The 20,860-nt window shown below is 47.4% G+C and overlaps 1 protein-coding gene across 16 annotated transcripts in view; it reads left to right on the top strand.

The window, feature by feature from the left end:
• The window catches only part of MYLK4 (myosin light chain kinase family member 4), a 93,391-nt gene extending 73,254 nt beyond the window's left edge, over nucleotides 1-20,137 (top strand). For 14 of the 16 annotated variants that reach the window (XM_059937774.1, XM_059937773.1, XM_059937778.1 and 11 more), the window contains 7 exons: nucleotides 865-1,006; nucleotides 5,499-5,569; nucleotides 6,344-6,472; nucleotides 7,120-7,272; nucleotides 9,955-10,033; nucleotides 13,460-13,532; nucleotides 16,125-16,211. In XM_059937774.1, the coding sequence (XP_059793757.1) occupies nucleotides 865-1,006; nucleotides 5,499-5,569; nucleotides 6,344-6,472; nucleotides 7,120-7,272; nucleotides 9,955-10,033; nucleotides 13,460-13,507 (622 nt within the window). In that variant the 3' untranslated portion in view covers nucleotides 13,508-13,532; nucleotides 16,125-16,211. Of the gene's footprint in view, nucleotides 1-864; nucleotides 1,007-5,498; nucleotides 5,570-6,343; nucleotides 6,473-7,119; nucleotides 7,273-9,954; nucleotides 10,034-13,459; nucleotides 13,533-16,124 lie in introns of all 16 variants that reach the window. The other 2 variants (XM_059937775.1, XM_059937776.1) reach the window with 2 other exon arrangements.
• The last annotated feature ends 723 nt before the right edge of the window (nucleotides 20,138-20,860 follow it).

The raw sequence follows: 20,860 nt of genomic DNA, 5'->3' as shown, positions 1-20,860 counted from the left end.
ACACACAACCAGGGCCCCTTTATACGCGGCTGCAGCTCTGTCCTGCCTCGGAGCTGCTGGACCATGCTGGGGCGCCCTGATTCTGACTTGCATGTGTCAGAATCTCATCCACTTCGGGAAGGAAATTACTCAGGAATTGACGTCTCCATGTGAGATTTTGTTGATAAGTAGCAGGACGACAACAGAGATTTAGCTTTATTTCCAAGCTGCACTGTCAAAACCCCAGCTTAACTCTTGTTCTGGGTAACCTGGAGGAAAGTGAATCTTGAACTGCATCTCACCTTTGACCTAATTGCTAATACAAAGTTCATGTCAAACTCTTATAAGTAGGGCTAAGAAGCTTCTGTTTCAAATTACTTTTATAAAAACGTAGTAAGTGTTTAGTTAGAAAGTGAGTCATTCTGACACTGAATTTGTGAATTTGTGATTCACATCATTTCCCCACCCCTAGCCCCCCTTTTGGGTTTTGTTTATCACTGTGCAATGGGGATTTTGGATGATAAAATATCCAGCATCAGCCACATAGAAGCATTTTACCACTGAAATCAGTCTAACCTTCCCATGGTATTTGGAATCCCTCTCCCTGCCTTCTTAGCACCCTCTTCATCCTCCATATGCGTTAGGAGACGGCAGAGATGGACCCATCCCAGAGCTGTAGCCACTGGATGAGAGGGCTTTGAGACTTTCCATCTGTGAAAGTGATGGTGGCTCAAATAAGGGCCTTCCAACGTAAGAGGCATCTAACTGAGAAGGTAGAGACATAGCTGCCCACACACCTGTTGGAAGGGTCAGAGAGGCTCAGACATGAGAAAGACGTGCTCATCAGGAGGTCGTGACTCAGGACGCCCCCCTCTTTCCCTGCAGTGTGGACGGAGGGGAGCTCTTCGACCGCATCATTGATGACAACTACAATCTGACCGAGCTTGATACCATCCTGTTCACCAGGCAGATATGTGAGGGGATAAGACACATGCATCAGATGTACATCCTACACTTAGACCTGAAGGTAGCGTGTGTTTTGCATCATCTGAAATGTAAACCCTTCCCAAACCCTCCCCTCAGTGAGTGGACTTGGATCAGGGGGTGCTGTTGGGTACTGTACACCAGCTCGGGAGATTGATCCTGTCACTAGGTACATATTCAGGAATTTGAAAATCTGGATTCTTAGCCTCATCTCCCCATTCTCAACTTCTCTCACCTCCTAATATGTGCATGTCTCCATCTGTAGGGAACAGCTATTCAGATTCTTGTAACTTGCCTTTGTTAAAGGAATTCACATGGGAGACGGTTTCCACCACCACCACCCCCATCATCGCCACCACCAACACCATCATCACCACCACCATTACCACCACCATCACCACCATCATGACCATCACCATCATGGCCACCATCACCACCACCACCACCATCACCATCATCGCCACCATCACCACCACCGTCACCATCATCACCATCATTGCCACCACCACCACCATCACCATCATTACCACCATCATGACCATCACCACCACCATCACCACCACTACCACCACCATCAACACCACCATCACCACCACTGCCACCATCATGACCATCACCACCACCATCACCATCATCACCACCACCATGACTACCATCGCCATCATCACCACCATCATGACCATCACCAGCACCACCACCATCACCATCATCACCACCACCATCACCACCATCATGATCATCACCATCATCGCCACCATCACCACCACCACCACCACCACCATCATCACCACCACCACGACCACCATCACCATCATCACCACCATCATGACCACCACCACCACCATCACCATCATCACCACCACCACCACCACCATCACCACCACCACCACCATCACCACCACCACCATCACCATCATCACCACCACCACCACCATCACCATCATCACCACCACTACCATCACCATCACCACCACCACCATCACCATCATCACCACCCCTACCACCATCACCACCATCACCACCACCACCACCACCATCACCATCATCACCACCACCATCATCACCACCACCACCACCACCATCACCACCACCACCATCACCATCATCACCACCACCACCATCACCATCATCACCACCACTACCATCACCACCACCACCACCGCCATCACCACCCCTATCACCATCACCACCATCACCACCACCACCACCACCATCACCATCATCACCACCACCATCATCACCACCACCACCACCACCATCACCACCACCACCATCACCATCATCACCAACACCACCACCACCACCATCACCACCACCACCACCATCACCACCACCACCATCACCATCATCACCACCACCACCATCACCATCACCACCACCACCACCACCACCACCATCACCATCATCACCACCACTACCATCACCACCACCACCACCGCCATCACCACCCCTATCACCATCACCACCATCACCACCACCACCACCACCATCACCATCATCACCACCACCATCATCACCACCACCACCACCACCATCACCACCACCACCATCACCATCATCACCAACACCACCACCACCACCATCACCATCATCACCACCACTACCATCACCACCACCACCACCGCCATCACCACCCCTATCACCATCACCACCATCACCACCACCACCACCACCATCACCATCATCACCACCACCATCATCACCACCACCACCACCACCATCACCACCACCACCATCACCATCATCACCAACACCACCACCACCACCATCACCACCACCACCACCATCACCACCACCACCATCACCATCATCACCACCACCATCACCATCACCACCACCATCACCACCACCACCACCACCACCACCATCACCATCGTCACCACCACCACACCACCATCAGCACCACCACCACCATCACCACCACCATCACCGCCACCACCACCACCACCACCATCATCACCATCATCACCACCACCATAATAACCACCACCATCACCATCACCACCACTACCACCACCATCATCATCATCACCACCACCACCACCACCACCATCACCACCATTATCACCATCAGCACCATCATCACCATCACCAACACCATCACAGCATCCGTGTTGCATCCTCTCATTATTAGGATGAGTAGGTGGGAGAATTTTAGATAACTCAGAATTTCCTGGTTGTAGCCAAACTTTCCAGCTCTCCAAGAATTCCCCACACTCTCCTAAAACCTTTTAGGAAACTGAGGACTTTAGGGATTGTTTTTCTACAGGCATACTAGAGCACAGAGGAGAAACCTATGGCAGAATGGGATACAGGGCAGCCAGAGGGAGGTGCTAAAAGGGCGAGGGGCAGAAGGGTGGCGGGGTGGGGCTGGGCAGCACCCTGGGAACAGTGGAAAGCCTGTGGCAACAGCGGGGAGCCAAGCCTTCTTTCTCCTCTTACTTAATGAGCCTTTCCTTTTGCTCTCTCTCCCATTATGAAGTCCCTAGAATTGGACTGTGCATAGTTACAACCAGTGAAAGACCAATAACTCCGACCAGCTCTAATTTCATAAAGTTCATCTTCTTGTGTGGCTCAGTCATTTTCTCATTTCCCTGTTTGCACAGCATGACAGTGAGATAAAATATATATTCTGTGTAACATACCATCTACTGCAAGTCATCAGGGATTGCAGAGCTGAATAAATTTAACTTCCTTAAATAGGTTTCCATGGGCCGCTGCTCCTCTAACTTGGCTTCCCTTACTCTCTTGATTTATGTCCTTTGCCTCTCCCACTCACAGGGCAGGAGGAAGCGATATATAAAATGACAAAGTCAGAGGTTAAAAATCATTTGCGAAGCCCGTGGCTATGAACTGGTTTGATAATGCATATTTTCACGGAGCATTTTCATTGAGTGTAGATATTCTACAAATATCCCTAAAGGGGTTTGATTGGCAATTGAAATGAGGACCTGACCTGTCATAAGTCAAACAACTCCATATGTGGCTTCATAATGTTGATTGAGGACTTGCAACGGGCAATTTTAGCTGTGGCTTGTATGTAAAGATCATAATAAAAGCAACAGCTGGATGAATCATTAAGGGTCAGGCATCCCTTTCAGAAAGCTCCTTGGAAGGAAAGGGGCCCAAAATATTGAATGCTTGTCACTATGTAGGGGAGATTATAGGTGGCTTAAGAATGGTCTCCTTTATATATATTTTGTGTTTTGCAAAACTTATTCAATGAATATGCTTTAATTTCATAATTAGGAAAAAAATTTAACTTTTTAAAGTGCCCCCAGAGCTGTTTCTTTACATTCTGCATGCAAATATTTTATGTCACGGTGCTCTTTGGCAATTGGACAGCTTTATACATGATCGATCAGTTATTTAAGCATGAGGCCAAATCTTCTTGTATAGCACCGACTTCTCCATAAGTCGCCTTTTCTTATAGACATCTGTTTTAGAGATATTTTAGAAAAAGGCTTCCAAAGACATTATGCCCAACCAAATGGACTGTTGCTTATCGGCAAGGTGACACTAGGTCATTTCGTAAAGTGTTTCTGAGTTTCTGATCTCATTCTAACCTCTTCTCTACCTAGACAGGCAGGGGAGGAGCAGCCATGATCCCACCTGAAGGACGGGACACGAATCCTGGGGATTTGGCAACTTGGCTAACCCCCCCTTCCCCCCAGCACTTAGGGAAGGGTTGGGGTTAATTAGAGCTTGGAAGTTTCAGGCAATTCTTTGAAAATTTTATTTCTCTTTTATGGATGACCTTGACTTTAAAACAAATCCCTTATTTTTCCCAGACCTCGGTTTTTCTGTCTTAACAAAGGTAGGCACACTTGTAAGACATTCTGTAAACACTGAGTTGTAGTGCTACCTACCTTTCTCCTCCTCACCCTGAGACTGTCCGGTTGGCGGGGCAAAGTCTTTCCAGACTCAAACTCCAAGGGAACACTTAGTCAAGGGTTTTAGGCACTGAGACCAAACTCAGCAAAACTCTGGAATTGCTGAGAAGGAAGAGCGAGCGGGGGTGAGGGAGCCCTCCTTTTACATGTGACTTTCCCACAGATTGAGCACAAGGGGAGTCTGGAGGTCAGGGCCGTTCTCATTACAGTGCATATTCAGTGTGGCTGGTGGAATGAATCAGGCCATTTCTCCTGGAACTCATAAATCCTCAGGAAAAATATTCCTCCAAGAAGGGGAAATTCATACTTAATAATTTTAGGGGGCAGATGTCAAGGCTGAGATGGCCCCCACCAGTCCGTTTGGAAAGTCCTGAGGCAGTAGGCCTCGGCCTGAACTCAGGCGTGATCGTCGGCGGCAGAGCTGGGGGAGGGATGGGCAGGGCCAGGCGAGCTAGGCAGGGGACCTCCAGCCTTGTCCACCACATAATTAAAGGAGAAAATACCCACGCAGACAAGCCAGCCCCAGAGGGAAAGGCCTGATATGTTTTTCCCGAGCATCGTTGTATTTTTAGTTGTGGTTCAGGGACAATTTGAGTGAAGGATGGTTGTTTTCATTGCTAATGTGTCTCTTTCTCCTGGCAGCCTGAGAACATCCTGTGTGTGAATCGGGATACTAAACAAATAAAAATTATTGACTTTGGATTGGCCAGAAGGTATGTCAATTTGGACATAGGTGTATGAACTGAGTTAGGGAGCATGATGGGTGCTCTTTCTTTGCAAAGAAAAATCTGATCTACCCCTTGGTTTCATATCCCCATTTAGAATTAACCAGAGTTATGTTTCAGCTTTACCTTGCTGGCTTCAGAATTTGAACGTTTAGGAGTTTCCACAGTGCACGCAAGAATAATACGGAATATTAAAACCTAATATAGTGCAGTTATTAAACTTGAAGACATTAATTCAGGATTTGTAAGAGTTTGTCTTAGTCTTTTATATTTGTTCCATGTGTAAAGAGAATATTTACTTAAAAAAATCAATAGTGTGAGCAAGATTGCAAAGGGTTCTGGCACAGATAAGCTTCTTAAGGGAGCAAAGACTTTGCATGGACCTCAGCGCATTAGTGAAAATATTAAATGGTGGTAAATTACCGCATCTTCTTTATTCATTAAAACAGGCTCGTTCAAGCCATCAACACGTCACAGTCTGTATCACTGCTCCTTTTGTCGTGTTCCATAATTTGTGCTCGAAATTATTCCAAGTGGCTTTTCTCACAATAATTTCAGATTATTAAGGCTTTCTAGTGGGAAGCTTCTTTACAAGTTTTGGACACCAGCTCTTCAATATGTGATTTCCTTTAGCGTCTCTTTATTTTAAATTTGCTGTGTGGCTGCAGTTCTTTTGCTTGTAGACTGCATCCTTTGCATTTCCGTGCTTTTTGACTTTTGATTGACCCTCTTCATTCCTCTGCATTGTCTCCTAAATTTCAGATACAAACCCAGAGAGAAGCTGAAGGTGAACTTCGGAACTCCAGAATTCCTCGCCCCTGAAGTTGTGAACTATGATTTTGTTTCCTTTTCCACGGACATGTGGAGCGTGGGAGTCATCACTTACATGCTGTAAGTGGACCCCCAGCCCCTCTGACGCTTGTTCTCAATCGCCCCGCATATTCTATTTGCTATTTTGAATAAAAACCCTAATTTAGGTCTTTCGAAAATAAATAACTCTGTTCCATAGTCAGATACTTCCTAGGTTCTGTTGACTCCCGTGGGTGAAAGGAGTCAACTCTTTCCCTGTACATCCCCTGGAAAAGTAAAAGGATGTCTTCTTCATTCATCACCCTAACCCTAGGACAACACCTAGTGCCCCCAAAGAAGTTAGAAAAAAACAACCGCCCCCAAACTTGTGTCCTGACCCCTGAAACGACTGAGTAGCCGTACTCTTCAGAAGTGGCGTTCCTGGCAGTTGCCGTCTGCAGATGTGACAGCACTTTGCTAGCTGTAAAGTGCTTTAAAAAGGCAGTTTTACTGTTCTCTGAGATTCATATCTGAGGGTAGCTGCCGCCTTCATTGTGACCTTGTTTAAGTTAGGAGTTGGGTGGGAGACATAGCATTTTCTCGATTGCAAAAACATATTATAAAATTATGCTTAATTCTTGGTGATTTGCCTTCTTTCAGTTTTAAAGGACAGAACCAAGAAGGCAACTTATCTGTACAAGGTTTGAAGGTGTTTAAAGACTACTCACCCCGGACGCCGTGTCTTACAGACTCAGCGGTTTGTCCCCCTTCCTGGGAGATAACGACGCCGAGACCCTGAACAACATCCTGGCCTGCAGGTGGGATCTGGAGGATGAAGGATTTCAGGACATCTCGGAGGAGGCCCGGGGGTTCATCTCCAAGCTTCTGATCAAGGAGAAGAGGTGATCACATCCACTCTGTGCTCAGGAAGAAGTAGGGGTAACAGAGAGGCACGCTCCACCAGGGTTGTGAGAACTCACGTCAGAGAACTACCACCCCCTCAGTGACATCTCTGATGCACCTGCAGAGTCGTAGTTAGAATGAGTTTGATGCTCTTGACCCAGTTTCCTGAGATCTGGGACTGCCATGGTCACGAGGCTTGAATGGGGCTGCAAAAACCCATCCTTCTGCCTTTTCCATCAAGGCAGTTAGGGTCTCTTGCTGGACCTCTGTGCACTCACCCTCAAAATGAAGGGTTTGGGACAAGTTATTCCCATGATCCCTTTCCCATCTACGAGGCACATGTGGCTCCATGTAGGTGAACACTTGACGATCATTTCATTTGAGAGCCTGCTATGGACAAGACTGTGCCAACTGCCTTACAGACATTATCTCTTTAACCCCACCCAGCTCCATGGGTGGAAGTTATCAATAATATTCTATGCATGAGACTCCAAGATCATACGGCTAGTTAAGTGGCAGAACCGATAATCAACGCAAGGCCGTGCACTTAACTGTTATGTATTACATGGACTTCTATTTTTCTGCCCTGCTAAACTCACATAATTCAAAATTCAGTGGATGAAGAGTAGTGATAATGAAATATAGGGGCTTGCATTTTAGAACCATGGGGGTGATGGGGGTCAGGGAACGGCAGGGGTAACGGGTCTGGTGCAGAGCCTGACATAGTCCTTCATGTGGCACTTCACTGACTATCTCCAAGCTGCCAGGAAATATGTCTGGGGCTTTGAGAACAGATGTATAAAGCCCAGTCCCTGCCTTTAATTAAGTCACGAGCTAATAGAAGACACGGGTATATTTTAAAAGAGGCAGTGAAATGTGGTTAACATTTATTAAAGATGGAGTGTATTGACACGGGCCAGAACTGAGCCTGAAAGGTGAGGAGGGCTTAGCTCGGCTGGAGTGTCAATCGGAGAGCTCTTTAGAGCCAAGAAAGATAAGGAAAGACAGCATCACTGTCTGTATATTGTACCAGCATCGCTGATGATGTAACCAGCATCGCTGTCTGTACATTGCTGAATGCCAGCAGAGAACAGATGCAAAATGTCATCTCCGTCAAATCTTTGGAGGCTGAGAAATCCACACTTACTGCGAACCTATGTTACACACGTGCTCTTATGTGTCAGCTGGTTTAATCCTCCAGCTGATCCTGTGGCATGTGGATGCTGTCACAGTTACTTTCCAGATGAGGGAGCTGAGGCTCAGAGCAGGGAAGCAGCTGCCCAGCTGGCTCAGGGGCTCCAGCACCCTGGCTCTGCCCACCCTCAGTCTGAGGGCTTCGTTCTTTACCTAAAGAGCAACAATTGCGTGTTTGGGCAGAAAAACAACTGGCTAAGCATTCAAGTCAGTGCATGAATGAAACCAAGGCCAATGCCAACCATGACTATCATAGAATAAATTTCTGGGCTACAAAAGTAAACTTGGAATTGTATTAAATATTTAATTATTAGTACAATGTTATAGTTAACTTTTTAATAGTCAACTCTTAAAAGTTTGACACTGGAGTGCAGGAATAAGTTTTTAGCACGGTCAGCTGTTGCAATGCTTCTGGGGTCCAACACGGAAAACTTATGGTAGTCAACAGAATAACTCTTCCAACTGAAGTTGATGGAGGTCCAGAGTTTTTTTTTTTTAATTATATCTATTCATTTAGGGTCCTACTGGTGATGTTGTCACCAAGTTATCCTTCATTGACTAAAGTAAAGACTTCTCATCTTCTTTTTAGTTGAAGTGTAGTTAATTTAAAATGCTGTGTTAGTTTCAAGTGTACAGAAAAGTGATTCAGTTATACATATATATTCTTTTTCAGATTCTTTTCCATTACATCCTCTTCTTATACTTAAATATTTGGTGTCTAATGAAGCAATTTTATTGAAGCAATTCTAGAGACTGAACTTCATGACTGCTTGAAACTACTTTCTTGATACTGTTTCAGAAGCAGACTTCAGATTATTGCACTCACTCATAATTTTTTACTTTGAAAGGTTATTTTGTTTAATGTGATAAACATTAGCACACAAGACAGGTTTACAAAGCTTAAAATTATGATATATAATCTTTATGATTCTTCCTCATATATTTTTTAATTGTATAAACCTTTGTTGGCTCAAGAATTTCTAATATACTCTCTCTCAATACTGACATTGACGTTCCATCTATTTCTTCATTTATTTGACTCTCAATACTTCTTAATTCAAACATTAGCAGTACATATTATTCAAAAGTTTTGACACATAAATTGCTTTTGCAATCATCAAGAATCATAGTAGAATTTTGTCTTATATTAATAAATATATGTTTATTCTTCAACTGACTGATAGAAGTTCAATTTATGAAGCTCAGACATTCCATCAAGAATGGTTACTTCTATTTGAAGATAAATGTTCAGTTATTAACAAGAATTCTGAATTATTTGCCTTGCTTGTCTTCGACATTCGGCCATCTGGTCTCCCAAAGGCAGTGGTCAGAGCCGAGGTCTCTTTTGCCGTGTTTGGAGCCTGGAACCAGGCCAGCCCTAGACTATTATGTGAGAGAGAGATACATTTCTATCTCGTTTAGAGCCTTGGGTGGAAGGGGAGGATCCAAATGCAGGGGATACAATAACCCCCTGCATTTCCCTTTAGTTGGAGAATAAGTGCAAGTGAAGCCCTCAAGCACCCTTGGCTGTCGGATCACAAGCTCCACTCCAGGCTCAGCGCACAGGTAACCGTGGCTTCTGGTTTTCCCTCTTTTCTAGTCGGCTTCAATCTTCTGATGATCAGATGCTAGAGGCACCTTAGCCTTGAGTGAAGTTCTTTCTAATTAATTTCTCTTGGGCTTCAAATCTTGTGCTAAAGTGTTAAATTGCTTCAAAAGCGTTTATTGAGCAATTTATGTTTTTAATGAATGCTAATTACATTGTCTAGTAGAGACTTATTTTCAGCGGAACTATTTATTACATTTATTATTTAACTACTGTATCCATTACAAAGTGAATTGTATCCCTGTAACTGTGCCCACGCACACATATAGCCTAGGGTATATAAACATGTAAAGCTTTGGAGAACACATGTTAATGTACATTCAAGGTAAATATTCTCCTTAAAACACAACTCAGAATTCTAACTTCTGTGCTTACCTGGTTTAGTCTGCTTTGGTGCCAAAATCCTATAATATTCAGCTTGGTCAAGAAATTAATACAAGTACGTGTGAAGGAGACTCTTACCAAAAACTAAATGAAGGTTCCTGGAGTGTACGTTCAGAGAAACTGAGCTGTGCCCTGTGGGCACTTCTTGAATGGAGACCCCGTTGGCTCTCTTTGCCTTAATTACTGTTGACACCCCAACTTCCTCGTCTGCCTCTTCAGCACAGATTCCCTTCCTAAGCTTCAGATCCCAACAGCCACCTGTGCGCGGGGCATTTCCACGTGGATGTTCTCAGCCCTAAACGGAACTCACCCTGCCCCACCCCGCCCCGACCTCACCTCATTCTCAACCATCCTCCCAGAGTGGCACCTACCCCGAATGGCCTCAGCTGGACCCCAGAGCATCTCTTTGCTTCCTTCCTCTCATTCAATCCCCTCATCTCATCTGTAGTTTATCTCCAAGTTTCTATACATGATTTTCCCCAATTATTTCTGGAATCTGTACAATCCTCTCCATCCGAGTGGTTATCTTGCCCGGGACGCCTGTCACCTGAATTACTAGCACAGCTCCCTTCAGGCCATCTCCATCCAAATACTGTGGAATACACCAATAACACAGAAGCAGATGTGTAACGTTTAAGTAACTTTGCTGAATATGCAGGGTGGTCAATGGGGCAAGAACACAGAGAGGCAATGAGCACCCTTTGCCGTCAGGCCTCTCTGGGGATGCAGGCCTGGCGCGAGTAGCAGTTGGGACGGCTGCTGTCGCGTCCTGGTGCCGGAGGTGTGTGATACGCTCTCCTTTCCTCCACCTCTGCTCCTGCACCTCCTGGCACTTTGGAATGGAGCTTTTCCACTGACCAAAACCTTGGGATGACTATACCCCTGGTACTCATTTTTTCCACATCCAGTTTTTATTGAAATTAACTTCACTTCTAAATTCAGCATCAGTAGTAAGTTTTATTTGTGTCTGAATATACCTTTCCTTGATAATTGGTACTGATGTCAAGTAAAAATAGGCTTATTCCCTAGTAGGTACCTCACCCAGACTGCATAAACTGCTTATTAGGGTTACCAACCTATTCTGGGCCAATTTTCCACCGATGTATTTTTATCCAAGCTTATTGGTGTCCAAATACACTTTGACGTGGTCGACAATATGGAAACCGCGACAGATAATTAATGACATTATACAGTTTAAAAGTGTTTAAAAATATTTTTTAAACCATATAATGACAACAACAACAAAAATCACCTTTTTGTTATTCTATCCAACTGCTGGTACCTAAGGTGAATAGATATTTCAAGAACAGTGAGGATTTTTAAAAAAATTCCATTGTATAAATCCAGTTAGTTTCCATGGAAGTTATAATTATACAGTGCTGTGCCAGGCACCGTTCTAACTGCTTTACGAAAATTAGCTCATTTGGCCCTCAGGCCAAGCCTCCGAAACGGGCGCTGTTGACATCCCCGCTATGTGGATGAGGCCGCTGAAGACCGGGTAATGGACCCATCCAGCATCCTGTGGCCGGCAGCAGGCTCAGGAGTCAGACGAGGGTCCCCACTCCGCCATCCTGCTGTGACGATTCCGGAACCATCCTTGTAGGACATCGTTGGTGTTACTGAAGGCCAACACTCAAGCTTAATATAGTTTATTTTTCAGTGAAATATTGAGACTAATTTTTCCCAGAAGATTCATTTCTGGAATAATCTTGGTTCTATGTTCTACAGAATCAGAATTCAACTCTAAGTTGAAAACTTAACTCTTACCCAAACTATTTAAATCTAAATTCTATTTTTAAAAGTTTTCTTAATAAACTTTTATCTCGTTTAATTACTTCGTGCTTAAAAGCACTTCCTGTTTCTGAACCGCTGAGTGTGACTGTGGTCAATGAATTTAGGAAGGATTTTCCTTCTTAGACGCTGAGGCCCTGAAGTTCTCTGCCTTCTCTGTTACGCTTACAAGGCTGAGGTTCTCACCTTTCCCCTGTGTCACCATCCACATGTGACCCATCTTCCATCAGAAACAGCTCTCACCTGGGAAGGAGCAGAGCCTCACTGCAAATCTGTGAGAACTTAGCAAGCACCTCCTGTATTCCATGCTTTGTGGCCAGAGGAAGGAAAACTGAACAAAGGCGACATGACTCTTTCCTCCCAGAGCTAATGACCTTCCACCTTTCCTTCCCGCCCCCGTGCACCTGCCTCAGCTCACGCCCTTCTTCCCATTTAGTGAGCTAATAAGATAATGTTCGAGCTGATATTCAACCTCCGCCCACTCTCTTCTCTAATTCACCAAATCATCATTTCATTAATTACAGTTCTGATTATATGATTCCCTGATCAAAAAAATCTTCCAGTCTTTCCCCTCGTGCACCATGAACACCCACACCCAGCAGTTAGGGCCCCAATGCATCCCGATGTCATGTTCCCAGCCCTATCCCCACGGCTCCTTCCAGATCAGCCCAAATCCCAGCCAGTTTCTGAGGCCCACTTTCACTGCCACCTCCTCCAGGAAGGCCTTCTCAAGCCCCAAACTGGGGACATTCTCTCCATCCTCTCGAGACTCTGCCCCGGCACTTAAATCTTTTCAGCTGGATTTGAGAACGTCTGGAAAAAGCAGTGTCTGTGTCTGACTCATGCTTTGGTCAGTCTGTCTTGACTCTTGTGCTTTGTCGAAGTGAGCAGTTGTTGACATGAGTTTTGACAAAACACACACGTGTAAAAGTCAAGTGTCATGTGGTACAAAGCTCTTTGTCCGTGACTCTGAGGGGAAGGGTGGTGATGATGGAGCTTTAGGGGAGAGTGGGGACGCCCTCGAGCTGGACTCTGGGGCCGGTTGGTGCGTCTGTAAGAGGCCGTCAGCTGTTCAGCCTCCAGGGACGTCTCTGCAAGGGCAGGACATGCCCGGTGACAAGTCACTGCCTCTTCAAGTGTTGTCAGATCTCAAGTCAGGAGCTGATGAAAGGTTCTAATCCTTCTCGAAACTCTCTTCTTGGTTTTCCTAGAAGAGGAAGAATTGCTGCTCTGATGCCCAGGACCTGGTGGCCAAATAGTCCCCGGAGGGCGCCCTCTTGAAAGGTTGGTCTCGGGCCTTTTCCTGAAGAGGCGTTTGAGCCTAGAGAGGGGAGGGGAGAGAAGGGCCATCTGACTGTGTGGGAAGCGGGGCAGCGTTTCCTCTGGGGGGGCCCTGAAACCGGGCTGCTGTGTTTGCACCCCGTCTGCCATTTTCTAGTGCAGAAACCTCCGGTTCCAGATTTGTGGTCCAGAAATAGTCTCACTTCCTATGCTTGTTGAGCGGCTCCAATGAGATCATCCAAGCAAAGCCCGGAGACCAGGGCCTGGCACACAGTAGGTGCTCAGGAAGTAACACCTGCACAGAAACGGTCCTTGGGAGTCTTTGCAACAGCTGTGTGAGATCAGGGGAAATAATACCTTCTTTGTAGAGATGGGAAAACCTAGGATTAACCCCCCAAGACCACGCCCCTAGTCAATGGTAGAGCGAGATCCTACCCTAAAGCTCACGCTTCTTTACCCCCATGAGCTGCCTCTGGGTCTGGACCCACTCTGGGACCCCAAGGAACGACCTATTCATACAAAGCCTCTGCCCTGCTTAGAATTTTGTCAGAATTATTCAGAGAGAGAGTTTTACATGTGCATATCTTCTGTTACATCAATAAATGGCCTGATTTATGGCCTATAGGAGAGGCCTAGGGAAGTGTACTTATTACAGAGGACTTTTAGAAATCCCAGCATTTGCATCCGGTGCGGGGGACATTCACCCCCCAGCCAGCCAGCTCCCTCGTCTCGGGCAGCAGGTCCACGGCCGGCTGTGCAGCTCGGCTTCACCACCTCTGCTGGACTCGTGGCTCGTGAGGCTGCCTTCTTGCTGCCCACTCACCTTAATCTCTTATTCTGATTCATATTTACTCTGGTCCTGAGGGGTTTTTTTGTCTGTTTGACTGTATATACTCTTGTAAGCTGCCTTGAATCTGTTGTAGAATAAGATCGGGTAGCACAGCAATAATTCAGTAAATCATCATCAAAGTCACGGACCAGCATTAGGCGAGCATTCAGCCTTTGGTACGAGGGTCACTTACTGAGGATTCTGTCACTTATTTGGAGATTGATGAGCAGTGAACAGGGAGGCTTTGCTTTCTACGTACAAAGGCCGTTCTTGTCTGTCCAAAATAGCAAGGACTCAGAGTTTGGGGACAGGAGGAAGTAGTTTTGTGTCTGGAGACAGTGTGGAGGGCGCTCCGTGCCCCGGGGCCTGGGACGTGGTACAGCCCGGCCTCGCCGGGAGCCGGGAGCCCTGGCGTCCGCAGACAGCTGGGCCTGGTCGGTCCTTCTCTCTCCCCCCACCCCATCCCTCCCAGAGGCAGCTTCGTCCCCAGTGACCACAAACCCCAAGGGTTGACCACAAACCAGCTTCCCACCATAAGCACTGGGGTGACTCTGGAGGCCTGGAGGGAAGGAATTCAGTGGGGGACAGCGAGGCAGGCCTGTTGCCAGGGTCTGGGGGGGCAGGATGAGGGGAAAAGGTGGCGGGAGATGGCTGAGTCCTTCCAAGGAGGTTGGCCCTTAAGCCCAAGGCGATGGAGGGTGGCAGTGGCCAGGCACTGCCAGGCATGCGGAGGACAAAGACAGAAGCATTGGTCTGGTCACCCTGGCACAGAGAGACGGCATCTTTGCTGGAGATGCTCAGGGAGACCTCGCCAAACTTGGCCGTGTCCGCCTGGCGCCAGCCGCTCGGGCTGGCCGCCTTCCTTTCCCGGGCCCCCCAATCCCTCCAGGGGCCACACAAGCCCACCCGTTACCACTGCATGTCCGCGCCACGTGGGTGCTTCCTGGCTGACTTTCTCACTGTTTTTTCTTTTTCAAATGAAAATGTAAGCTTCAGATATTTACTCTGGGAGCAGACTCCTTTGACAAGAGCGCTGTGCTAGAAAAGTAGATCATTCTCCACACTCCTTCCTGCCAGGCTAAGACAGGGCTTTCGGCAAGACACCATACGAGTAAAACCAATTCTGAGATAATATTGATTTCTAAAATCTAGTGGTTGAAGATGATTCCTGCGGAAAAAGAACGGCTCCCAGGCCTTATGGTAAGGCCTAATCTGCAATGTAAATTGAGGCATAGGAATCTCCTGCAGTTGGTTAGAGGTTTTTGGATGGGTTGAGGAAACGCTCTAAAAATCAACCAGGTGGCGTTTTCGTTTCTCATTTCCATGGCTCTTTGCCAGGCCGTGAGACATGCCCTGGGGACACGCCCTCAGATCTATAGGAATGACGTATCGATAGATGCGGCCCTGGGTCACATGTGGTCGTAAAGCACGTGGGAAGATTCCCACGCGCATCCCAGCCTCACTTTGAAGCGGGTCAAGCTGGCAGCAGCTTTGGAGCTGGCTGTGCTTCAGGTGAAACAAAGAGGTCTTGTCCTTCGACATGGCAAATAGTATTAAAATAGCTTGCATAAACTAAAACAACAACAACAGAGAAAAACCACCCAGCTCTGGTAAGCAGTGGGATCCTTCAAGGGGTTTCTTTTTTTCCTCACAGACACACACATTATAAAAAGTCATCTGTGGTTTTCCTAAGGGGCGCAACCAACTAATTACAATTTTAAAAGCCCTGCTGAATTAACAAGAGTCATATTTTGTTTGCTTTGCAGGAAAACTGCTGCGGTTGCTGCTGCTTGGAGAAGATTTTTGGAAAAATCAGCAGTTCTGATGCCTTGACCCCTAAGGAGACTGGTGGCTCTGGGGGAGGGGAAGCCGCCACACTCAGAGAACTCTGAGTACCTCTGCCAGGCTCGCGGGGCCGGGGGCACCCAGAGCTGCGGCCCAGGGGGCAGGCAAGCCTGCACCCCGCCTCACAGCCCACTCCCTGCAGCAGTGCACACCCCAGAAGACGTTTCCCTGCCATCCTGAGCTTTAGAACTTTCGATCTCAGTCACTGGGGCACGGGGTGCATTATTTCTGCAATTTCTCAGATCCCTAGAGCAATCATACTGGAGATTTAGTTGAGATTTTAAAACATGTTGGATGCAGAGGTTAACTATTATATATAGAATGAATAAACAGCAAGGTCCTACTGTAGAGCACAGGGAACTACATTCAATAACCTGTGATAAACCATAACAGAAAAGAATAAGAAAAAGAATGTATGTATATGTAAAAAAAAAACCACGTTGGATATATTTAGAGGGAGAATTGCCTTTCAAAGCGGTGAGTACGGTGCCAGAAAAAATTCTAAGTCTGGTGCGCCCTTGACCGCTTAGCTTCTCAGACTCTATTACTTGGCTTTGGTCTGAAATCAGGTGAATCCAACTGATAAGTAATTTGCCTTCTGGAACATAAGCTTCCTTTGAATTCTGAGGCAAGAAGCATCAGACATTCTATCTTCATTTATTCTGAAATCCCCCCCAGGAGCAGCAGTGTCTTCTAAGCAGCAGATCTACTTCCAAGCGAGGCACGTGTGTTGTCGCCCTGCACCCCGCGCTCTTCCGAGGGAAACTTCATCCACATGGAGCACACTGGCTTTGAGAGATGGTGTATGGTTAGTCTTTACAATCAGGACCTTTGGAATAATGTTAACAGTCCCGAGAGCGTCCCTCAACGTGCCTGCAACAAGAAGAGGTGGGTCTGGTGGGTCCTGAGGGGGACAGTGCCGTGTTTCCTGTCAAAGTGACCCAGATAAATGCCAGCCCGTGTGAGGACCAGTGACCTCACCCACGTGGCGTCTCTGTGGCTCAGCCCCGTGCAGGGAGCCTTGGACACTGAAGGCCAGGGGCACCTCCGCTCACTTTGGGGATGTGACAGTGATTTCCAGTTGGAAGCGTCTTCTTGTTCCCGAGCTCGTGTGCCATTTTGTCACAGACATTTAACAGGGGACGTGAGCCCTGCTGCAGGAATGGGCGTTGTTTCTTTACAAAGCAGAAGCGATGCAGAGGGATTACACGCCCAGCACCACGCCCGCCACTAGCATCTTAAGCCTCCCTCACATTTTCCACTTCCAAGTACCTGTTGTCTTGAGATCAGCTATAATAATGTCTTTATTTTTAGCTTAAATCGTTCTAGCCTGCAGTTGTCTCAACAGCGACAAAACAAAATAAGAGCAGCTCGGGGCTGCCTGGGCCAGGGCGGACCTGACGTGCATTGGCTTTTCCCAGCATCCCACCGGTGAATCCTCATCGCCTGCCCACGGATAACTACGCTTGCAACATCCTTTTTCTTGTGTTTCAGGTACGGGGGAAGCAGAGGCAGAAGACGAGGTGTCATTAGTTCAGGCCACACGCCAATTTATTGGTCGTGCTGGCTGTGGAAGGTCCTCCTTTCCGGCCTCTGCTCTTGCATTACGATGCATCTCTTTCTTTCTTCCTTGGGCCTATGCATTTATCCAAGGTTGGCTTCTCCTGTTCCTGTTCTGTGACTATGTTTCAAATGTTTAATTTAGTTTCCTTAAAATACACACACACACACACACACACACACACACACAGCCCTGTGATTGAAGTGTTATGTTACCGCGCTATCTTTAGCTGCTGGTATTCATCGAGTCTGGAAACATACAAGCTGGTGCAGGCTTAATACTCAGCCCGCAGAGAGCTGGCATCCACTCAAATGCTGAACAGGACACGGGGGTCTGGTGTGTTCCCCTCCGGCCCGAGCAGGGGGCCTTTGCAGGGCGTGCAGATCGCATCCACCCCGGCTCACTTTCCCCAGGCCCTGCTGCACACACAGGAAGGGGATGGCTTCGGCCAAATGAAGCAGTGATTTCTTTGCCAAATTCATCCACTGATGACCCCACGGTCAGTGGGTGTGATTTCTTTTTAGGGGTTTAGAAAGGAGACTCTACTTTGGAAATGGCTCTCCTTAGGATTTGTAGCTATATTTCCACCTCGGATGGGGAACGTGTCCCCATGCCAGCAGGGGGCCTTTTATATGGGAGCGGGGGAGAGTCTGCACTGCAGAGCTGATTATTACAGTCTGCGGTTACGGTGAAATGGGAGAGTTTCGGTCTCCTGCTCGGCCGGTCCCCTCCCTCCACGCCTTGCAGCACGTGGCCGCTCTGATGGGAAGCGGGCTTTGCACATCGGAAGAATCAAACCAGATGCGAGCGTGGACCCGAGGAGCGGAGTCTGGCTGCACTGGGGTTATTGTGATCAACTTTTCCAAGAAGTCACGAGGCCTGGAGGCCGCATTGCTTCTCCACCCTCTTAATGGACGTGACAATCTTGCTCACTCCCTTTAGGCCGCTGCCGTTTCTCCAGTAAGTGCAGGAAATTAAGCACCAGTGGGGCACTTCCTGCTGCCTGGAGAGAAGTAAACTTCACAAGCTATTAAGGAAAAAGCACATCACATTCGTAATTCGTCAGATACCAACGGTTACCCAGAATCTGTTGCTGTTTAAAAATCAGGGAGAAAAGAGCTCATGCCCAATTTGTGACATAAAACCCTCTGGAATGGATTCTCACCTGAATTAACTTGGGGAAACTCTTTCTGGGTTGAAGTTGGGTAACTCACATCTGTTGAGTACCGTAGGTTTGCTTGTAGTTGCTTTCTGTCTGACTTGATATTATTTTGCTTTCTTTCCTCAAAAATGTAAACTGGCCTGGTGCACTGTCACGCTGCCACAGACGCTGATGTGATGTGGTCTGAAGATGTGTGAACACCAACGTTTTCACCGTTTTTATGGAAATTAGTGCAGCAAAATTTTTTTCTTGTTTTAGAATCAAAGTATGGATTTTGTATTAGGGAAACGAGCAAGGCTCTCGTTTTATTCCTTTTTTGTCCTTCCGCTCCCACTACCCTGACCCGCCCCCCACCCCCCGGGTTGGGGTAGGGGGGCAGTATCAGACGTGAGCTTCTTCAGTCTGAAATGTAGGCCAGTCGAGGGGACCTCATTTGGAAACTGATTTGTGACCTGGTAACGAGGGCAGGGCGGGGACCTCAGCGGCCGAGGGCGGGGGCTCAGCTCAGCTCTGTCCCCTGGCGACTCCATAGTGGGTTCAGGGCGCTCCTCCATGGCCGCGCCCTTCTCAGCGGCCACGATGCCACCCACTTGGCTTCTGCTCCATCCTTTTATTTTTTTACTTCTTTCTCTTTTTCTTAAGTTAGAATCAGAGTGCATCTTCTTATCCACCACCGTGCTCCTCTAGAGCCTCTGTGAGATGAAAAGTATGTTTCCAAAAGTCAAGTTGCTTTCTGTCCTAAAGGAAACGTGATGCTGCACTTACTGGATGTGACTTCCCGGATTAGGGTGACTTCCGTGCGTTGCATGAAATCTACAGCTTCTCGCCTTAGAAGGTCTGAGTGTTTCTCCCAGCTTCTGACGCAGTCAGGTGTGTTTTCCCTAAGTGGTCTTTGTATGGGCAGTTTCACCTTCCGTGAAGGCTTCTAACTCACCCCCTACTGCCCACTCAAAGGGGCAGAAGATGCCCTACACCCGCCTGGGCCTATGTTGAGTCCTGTGTGCTCTGTAGTTGTTCTGGCTGATAGACGCCAGCGAGCCCTTTGGATGAGGTTTCTCAGTGGAGATAAGAAATAAAAACGGAGCCATAATGTGGTGGTTGCATATATTGTGTGTATTTTCTATTTCTGAACGTAGTTTCATTCAGCTGTACGCCTTTGCCTTATAAAGATGTGTAACAGTCATATATATGTATTATATTGAAGAATAAACTTGGACCTGCTTATCGTTTGGTAAATGAGCTAATTTATGCAATGACGTGGACATTGCAGATGCCATCCAAACGCTCTCCTTCGGACGAGGCTGACATATTATGTCCTGTGATATCAAGAACCCAAGCTACACTTGCAGGGGCCCCAGGACCATCCGCAGGAGCCCTGGGGAAAACCGCCCCCCACTTGAAAACATAGTGTGTACGATGAACCAACACAAGGCTCAGGGTTTTTCCCCTAATTTTAACACAAATATATTGACAGAGATATATATATGAAGTGTCTAGTGCCAGAACAGTGTGTGACAAATTATAGCGGCAATTAGCAGCAGCTCACTCTTTAAAGTGACTTGGGGCAGATTCTTCACACCCAGAAAGATGTCTGCCTCAGAAGACCTACCACTGAAAGACTCAGGACGAAACGGCCCCCCAGCAGGGGGCCGCCAGGTCGCCTTCTGGGCCAGCATCCCGGCTGGAACGCTGCCGTGACTGGTCAGCTCTGAGCCGTGTGTCTGAGGATGACCTGGGGCCTCGCCGGTGTCCCCACTTTATCCCAGCAGGGACGGGGCCCTCCACCCGCACCTGGCTGAGACGGACCTGCTGAGTTTTCTGGTGTCTCCATTGGAAGCAGAAGTGGGCCCTGTGTTCACACAAAGCCTTCCTTCCCTCTCGTTCGAGCCTCAGTCTTTCCTACCCAGCGTCCAGGCGAGGCCTTCTGACTTCCT

Source organism: Balaenoptera ricei, chromosome 11 (genome assembly GCF_028023285.1).
Source record: "Balaenoptera ricei isolate mBalRic1 chromosome 11, mBalRic1.hap2, whole genome shotgun sequence".
Taxonomy (NCBI): Eukaryota; Metazoa; Chordata; class Mammalia; order Artiodactyla; family Balaenopteridae; genus Balaenoptera; species Balaenoptera ricei.
Note: the sequence above shows the minus strand (reverse complement) of the source record. Positions and strands in the feature narration are given on the sequence as shown.